The sequence below is a fragment of the Ptychodera flava genome, chromosome 11, assembly GCF_041260155.1.
Source record: "Ptychodera flava strain L36383 chromosome 11, AS_Pfla_20210202, whole genome shotgun sequence".
Taxonomy (NCBI): domain Eukaryota; kingdom Metazoa; phylum Hemichordata; class Enteropneusta; family Ptychoderidae; genus Ptychodera; species Ptychodera flava.
In genome coordinates this window covers 42103314-42111727 of record NC_091938.1, presented here as the reverse complement: position 1 = coordinate 42111727, position 8414 = coordinate 42103314, and the positions used below count along the sequence as shown (strand labels likewise).

Genomic DNA, 8414 nt, shown 5'->3' with positions numbered 1-8414 from the left:
TTTCAAAGCTGTCAGACAAGCGGTTCTGATGAAACAAATTTTGATCAAAAATGACAAATATTGCCTTAAAAATACAAATTTGCATATTTCTTCATAAATTTGAACAATTCTGAAATAGATCATCCATAGAGACCAAATATCAAAGCTATCTGACCTAAGGTTTTGAAGATTTTTAAAGATTTTTTGACCAAAAATGACAAAAATTGCCTTAAAAATACAAATACGCAAATTTTACCACCATTTAAAAGAAATCTAAGTGGGGTCACCCAAGTAAACTGCATATCAAATTTCAAAGCAATCGGACATGTGGTTTCAGAGATTTTTTTTACCAAAAACAGCGAAAAATGCCCCAAAAATACAAATATGCAAATTTCACCACGATTTGATCAAACTTAAGTGTTGTCACCCCAAGTGAACTACATGCCAAATATCAAAGCAATCAGACTTGCTAGTTTAGAGGAGAAGGCAATTTGTTGACGGATGACGGAAAACGACAATGCAAAATCAACCTATTTGATAAGCTCTGTGTCGCTGACAGCGGAGCTAAAAATTGTAGATTCCATCATAATTTGAATAGATCACATTTTGCTCATCTCTATAAACCTGTTTACCAAATTTCAAAGCTATCAGACTAGTACTTTTTGAGAAACACGTTTTGTGACCAAAATGGCAAAAATTGTCCCCAAAATACAAATTTGCACATTTCTGTGCAATTTGAACAAATCTGAAAGAGATCATCCCTAGAGACCTATGTACCAAATATCAAAGCTGTGGTTTTGAAGATTTTTAAAGATCTTTTACCAAAAATGACAAAAATTGCCTTTAAAATACAAATATGCAAATTTCACCACGATATGAACAAATCTAACTGAAGTCACCATAAGTAAACTGCATGTTAAATTTCAAAGCAATCTGACACCTGGTTTCAGAGAAGATTTTCTACCAAAAACAGTAAAAAATATTACAAAAACAAAAAGCAAAATTCACAATTTGAACAAAGTTAAACCCCGGTGCTGACTTAATCCAAAAATCTAGCAACATGTTTATACAATGATTGCAATTTCAAAAGAACACAAAAGACAGAAACTCCTCATAATCTTCTTAACACCTCAGTTAATCCTGATCCCGGGCCTTTTCGAGCCAGGCTTTTAAGTATGATCACCCCAAGTGAACTGCATATCAAAGCAATCGGACATGTGGTTTCAGAGGAGAAGGCAATTGTTGATGCAATTGTTGATGGATGACGACCATGGAAAATCAGCCTATTTGATATGTTCAAAATCGCTGACAGCACAGTTAAAAAAGCCCAAGATAATTTAGGCTGAAACCTCGTGCATTACACAATGCTTTCTCTCTACCTTGGTGATTCTTCTTGGCAAACATTTCTGTCCATCTGAACACACTGCAAAATAGTAGCATACAGTGTAGTAGTATGTGAACTCCTAAATTTAATCTTCATAATGTGAAACCAGCCATGATATTGTAATTATATGTGACCATAAAGTATTACATTTATGGTTAAAAGGTTTTATGGGGGTTCATGAAACTGAAAATACTAACATGTATGAGCATAGAGCTCTGCAATAATTCAGCAGAGAACAATCGCCAGGTCAAGATGACTAGTCTTTGTGTCATAATGTGGAGAATTTCCTTTTCATCACAAGTAACTACTATATCGTGAAAAATGGGTCTTGATCTTGAATGTGTTAGAGCTACAACAGTATAATTTGAAGATTTATTTGAGGGCATCAAACATGTCATGCAAAGTTACCCAAGATGGCCTCCCTTAATTATCATACTGTTGGTAAACTGCCACAGGTCAATCTCAAAAATGTCTCATAGCACATACTTGTGATCTTTGGAACTGTTGAATGACACCCAGCTCCAAAGAGGTCAGCAAGCATATCTACCGCATACATGATTGATCTTGCAACCAAAGACAACATTTTAGTTTTAGGCGATAGATCATTGTTGAATCAGAGAATGTTTAGAGTAAGATTCTCTGTCCTTGTGCCAAGTTTAACAGAAATATGTCAAGGCATGTTTATGTATTGGCTCTGGGCATCATAAGAAAAAGACTTCCTGGTAGCCATATTGGATGGTATAATGGAGACATGTAAAATTCTTGTGTAAAATCATAGAGTTGTCCTTGTGCCAAGTTAAAAAGAAATTTATCAGGTATGTCTATGTAATGGCTCTGGGAGTTAAAAACGCAAGAAAAACAAATTATGGTGTGTATGTATGCTATAGTGCATTATCTTTGTGCCAAGTTTGAAAGAGATTGGGCCATGCATGTCTCGGATATGTGTGGATGGACACACAGATGGATGTCAATCTATAAGTCCCCTTGACTGAATGGTCTTCATTACTTGTTACTTCAGTGACAGTGCCCTGACCGTCACAGTCCTAGTACGGTTTTAAATAACATGTAATTCACATGTTGAATGTGTAATTTTTACATTTCAAATTCATTGATGTTAAAGGAGGCAAGCCTACTATTGCAGTAAGATTATCTCCTTTGCCTTTCTTTATGTAAGATGCTCGCCAATGACCTCCCAAACCTATGTCACGTAACAATGCTATGTGATAATCTTTGCATCACAAAGTCAAAGAATCTAAAACATAAACACATATATTCTAGTAAAACAGATCACTTCTATTCAAAAAATCAAAAATACATGGCATTTATATAAAAAATTCAGCAAAAATTTATAAATTCCTTACACATCAACAAGAAATAATCAATATTGAACATACAATCTTAATCTGTCAATTTGTAGTTTGTACAAATTACCAATAGCTTTATTAAAATAGCAAAAATAGTATTGTCATAAATTTTACTTGCATAACACAGATTTTTCCAGAAATAAAAACCTTTGAATATCTTAACGCAGTGAAGAAAGTGGCAAGTGGTGAGCAATACAAATCAGATTCTGCAAGCACAAGCATTGCTCTGCCAGATACTCTGGATATAATATGAACTGTTGTACTTTGAAGTCTAGAGTGAGGGCTTGCGTACTGAATATGGAGTTTGGAGCTTACCCTTGACAAAATACATATAGCAGATAAACAGTAAGATGTATTTCAATACAAAGATGTGCATTTCTGCTAAAACACAATAAATGGCATTACTGTACAGTCACGCTACTTAATAGCAAATTATCTAATATAGTAACGACAATTTCTTTTACATGTGGAAATCCCACCTTTCAAATCATTTGCCTAAAATTCACTAAACATGTGATTTATTACATAAAATATTGCAATGTTGAATTCTCAAATGTATCCCTGAAGCTAAATTTATTCAAGAAACCTTACTTTATGGTAGGTAGCACATGCAAGTTAAGGATGATGATTGTAAAATCTATGTCTCTTTAGGTTCACAATTGAACCTAGCTGCATTTCCATAATACAACTATACCTAGCCGCATTTCCATAATACAACTATACCTAGCTGCATTTACAAAAACAATCGAACCTGGCTGCATTTACAAAAAACCCTGTCATGGAAAATATTCTCATTGTTAAAAAACACACACAGAAAAATTTTAACTATTGGTGACTGTGGCTACTGATGAAATATCTTTGCAACAACGTATTTCCTGAAACTACAGTTCCAAGCAAAGACACCAACTCTATATGGAACTCTGTTTATGAAGGCTTAAAAAAGGGGCAAAACAATCTATGAAAGACCTTGTGACAAGAAAGAGAGGTATTTACAGTAGGAATATTTTACACTCCTTTTATGTTTATATCAACTTTCCACTGATACAAAATGACCAGTTTTTGCATAACTATGTATCCTGTCATATGCCCTGTGCCATCTCACTTTACAGGATTATTACTATACTATATAATAATCATGACTTTCAATCTATTCACTTTTATATAAAGCTTTGCTTGTATTGGAGTAAAAAGTGAATCTCAGATCTTTCTGTAGAAAATGCCTGACCTTTGGAAAGATTTGGAACGGGATCAGTTGATTTTCATTTTAAAAACAGCCTTGGCCTTTTCCCGTGACATAGAAGTGACATCTTGTGATCCAAACATATTTCTAAATAACAAATATGGATTTTGCAGTTTTTTGTTGAACTTGAAAGCTTCTTGCTATATCTCAACGACTGTGAACAATTCCAAAACCCTTGCTACACCATACTATTGTACGTAGTATGCAGTGGTTGGCATTAGCAATGTGTTGAAGTCTGATGCATCCCTTTGTTTAAATGATTACATTGCAATAACAGCCCGGGTAATGTCCGTATAGAGGATAGTTGGAAAGAGCCAATGGCGTACCATATATGTAATAAGGTTAGGGCAAGTACCAATCACGTAACGAGGGTCAAAGGTTACATTGGCTCACTTTAAAATGTTATGCTCAGATCGTGAGCTGACCTGACAGATCCGCCGATCGAGTGAGACTGTTGGCTACCCGGAAGTGTCTCAGGAATGGTACCTGGCCAGGAAAACCATCCAAAGAAGCAATTTTTGATGTAATAGCCACCTGTGTCAGTCGCCATCTCGACCGTAATGAACATTGTGCGTAACGTCTACATCTAAAAACTACATAGTGCTAAAAAAAGGGTGAAATCTAGCCGAACATTCTGAACTTGTTGCAATCTGCGAGCCAAGGTTTGCATGGTTAATTATTCATGACGTTGGCGGCGGCAGGTTCGCTGATTGGTCAATCGTAATATCCTCTCTATGGACATAACCCGGACTGAATAAGGACACTATCACATCACACAGGAAAACTTCCTAAAGTGGATATCGATAAACTATTAAAAAAAACATGGTTGTTGAGATATGCTTTGACACAATGTCAGCACTGCTATTAGTATAAATTAAAAACAAAGCAATCTAGACATATATAACACACACCATTCTGGCAGTCAACTCAAAAATGTCAAACTAGAGACTATGGACCATACAATATAAATAAAAAGTTTGTGGATTGTCTGATGAAAGAAAGTACTTTACACAAATATGGACCAAATATTGTGATTTATGCAGCCCTAACAAATAGAAGTGCCTTCTCATGAAGATAAAAATTAACACACATAATTAAAGCCATGATGAAATGGATTCTACTTTAATACAATGCTTTATTACCTACTGATGGTTATCTGTCTGTCTAATCAAACTGAAGAAATTGCACTACATATTTACCAATTAAATAACCTTTGAAATAATTTCACCGAGATTTGGCAGTGTATGTATTGTATGTTTTTATCAGAAACGTAACCCTGAGATACTAAAAACTTATTTTCCACAAATGATTGATGCAGATACTATTTTACAAAAAGTTCAAGTCTGTCTGCTTAGCAAATGGGTTGTGATTGTTATACAAATGTACTTTTCACTTAATTTCACAAATTAAACATCAAAATTACTAAAAATTCCAAAATTGATTTGAAAAAACTAAGAAATCTTGTGTTACACAAATATTTTTGCTAAGGTTTAAGCTAATGCAGTAAGAAGTGGTTAGGCCATAGCTATGCATTTATGAAATGAGTCTTTCTTTATTACATAAACAGCAATTAACAAAAAACTTACCTGTGAACAGGAATTGTTGTATGTTTGTTATGATTAAATAATTTGTTGCCAAAGATAATTAGTGATTGACTTTTCACAGTCCAAAACATTTCTGTCTTAGTTGTTCAACTTAACATCAAGTACTTGATGAATACTTGGTAGGACACTTGGTTCAAATGATCAAATAACTTTGTTAAAGTGCCAATGCACTCCGTTCCCCGTCATCTTCTATCTTTAATCCATACAATGCAAAGGGTGCTACGGGTATGATGATATGTCTCTCTATAAAAATACACACTAATGTAAAAGTTGCAGAATTTGGTTATTTTGAAGCTCAGCACTGAGTCATATGATTGCCCTATCAGAATTCTGTACACAATGACATCAGCTGTTTACTGCCCTATCAGAATTCTGTACACAATGACATCAGCTGTTTACTGCCCTATCAGAATTCTGTACACAATGACATCAGCTGTTTACTGCCCTATCAGAATTCTGTACACAATGACATCAGCTGTTTACTGCCCTATCAGAATTCTGTACACAATGACATCAGCTGTTTACTGCCCTATCAGAATTCTGTACACAATGACATCAGCTGTTTACTGCCCTATCAGAATTCTGTACACAATGACATCAGCTGTTTACTGCCCTATCAGAATTCTGTACACAATGACATCAGTTGTTTACTAATCATTAAAGTGCCACTAGCTGTAACTTTTGATGATTTTTGTCTCTATTTTTGTTTTACAAGTCAATTCCAAGTTCTTGTTCTACTCCTAAAAGCATGTTGAAACACATACTATTTAGTTGACTAACACTGTGTATATACACCTAAAATGCACTGTTATTTATTGTATACATTTGAACTCCAGTCTGGACCACAATGCAACTGTCAACAACATCAACAACAATAATGCAATGTACACTTGTACAGGCTGACTTGAAAAGCTTAATACTATGCATTTCAACATGCTTTAGGGAGTAGAACAAGAAATCTTATTTTACTTGAAAACAAAAATAATGAAGTAATCAAAAGTTGAAGCTGCTGGCCCTTCAAGCAGATCTTCCCCCTTTATGAATGGATGATTTTGAGGCAAGATAGTGTTGTCCCCCTTTATGAATGGATGATTTTGAGGCAAGATAGTGTTGTGCCCCTTTATGAATGGATGATTTTGAGGCAAGATAGTGTTGTCCACACAGCATCTAGGGGGATGGTTTACAAAAATGTAAACTTGTAAACTGTGTTGAATGCTGATGACACACCCTCTGAAAATTATCTTAGAAAATATTTATTCAATTGATTGTCACCATGTGAAGTGTGATCATAAACTTGGACAATAAAAGCCTTGCATTGCTATCTTGAATACTAGATATGAGACAAAGAAAGACTAATATGAACATGAATGAAAACATTAAATGACATTACTGTATGAAATTTAAATAGTTTAATACAGGAAAGGTACAAGACGATATTTTACTTTTTGGCAATACCTTGCCCAGGCAGCACCATATTTCCTCTTACATTTGTCATAATCATTTCTTTCCTGACATACTGTGTTGCACACTCCAAGGATAGTGTAAAGCCAGGGCAATATATGAGAAAATCCTGAAGAGAGAAAAATGGAAGAAATTTGCAAAGATTTATTGAAGGCTTACCATCTGAAGAATAGCTGCTATAGTTGCATTGGAATTTGACATCAATGTTTTCATAGTCATTGTCATTGAATTTGGTGATGCATCATAACACCATCAGCATTTTGAAGCTGGAAGTGCTTACTGTCATCCCTGACAACTACCTACTTTCCAATTTTCTCTTTATTTATTTTGAAATTGATTGCCAGGTATTCCAGAGTGTACATTTATCAATAATCTGTGTTTGACAGGTAGGTATTCCATGGAGTACAATTATTCATCAGGCTTAAGAAGTTTGTGTAACCATCAAGGGGGGTCAAATATGTACCCAAAATATAAATCCACTATGTGTATGTTGTTATATTACACAATGAGTATTTTGGTTGGTGAAGCTTCAAGTAGATTGTTATGATAAATAAATAAATTAATCAATAAATAAAATGAATAACAGAGATGCTGTCCATATGCTGATGAAGATAGAACCATGGATATTCTTTAATATTGTGGATGGAAAAGTCCGATCAGCGTTACTCTAGTTGAAAATCTACAGGAAAGAGGTTTATTCTTGATCAAACTTCTTCTGCATTTTACTTTTTAGATGTGATACCAATACTTTACTTTGATAAGATGTAGTTAATGTTTGAATCCATCCTTTCCCTTCTTCAAATGCAGTTTAATATGCACTTAACTCTTTCTGTCCATGTTTTACTTCACAGCAGAACTTAAATGATTTTGGTAAAAGAGACAACTTGCCTCTAAATTTATTTGAAAATGTGGGCAGGTGACTTTTTTCTCCTTGACAAATGAAATTGAAAAGTCACTTGCATCACGGCATGCGAGTTTAAAAAATAATTTTCATGGCCTGATGTGTACGTATCTTTTCCCCTAGCTGGCTGGTAGGTTTTGAAGGAGGACGGCAAACAAATAATTTTAACTTTAGCTGACTGAGAGAAAGAGAAACAACTTGAAGAATCACTTCCAGGTAAATCTTTGGTAAAATTACACAATGGTATACAAAGTCTATGATTTAAAATACTCTCTACATAGAATATGCAAGGGTGAGCAATACACTAACCTAAACTCATGGGTTAGTAGTTTTTATGGCTAGGCTGGCAGATTTTTGCATCTGCAAGCCAAACTGACTAGTGCATTATTCAATTGGTAATTAAAATGTTGATGGTGGGCATAAAGTAACTGAGGCAGGACCAGTGCTTTTATTTGCTGACTAGAGCGTAGGCTAATGATCT

The 8414-nt window shown here is 34.6% G+C and overlaps 1 protein-coding gene across 1 annotated transcript in view; it reads right to left on the bottom strand.

The window, feature by feature from the left end:
- Nucleotides 1-2635: 2635 nt before the first annotated feature.
- LOC139144306 (delta(14)-sterol reductase TM7SF2-like) overlaps nucleotides 2636-8414 on the bottom strand; it is a 30205-nt gene continuing 24426 nt past the window's right edge. Inside the window, exon 13 of the mRNA XM_070714997.1 lies at nucleotides 2636-7141. Within this exon, the coding sequence (XP_070571098.1) occupies nucleotides 6981-7141 (161 nt within the window). The 3' untranslated portion in view covers nucleotides 2636-6980. The remainder of the gene's footprint in view (nucleotides 7142-8414) is intronic.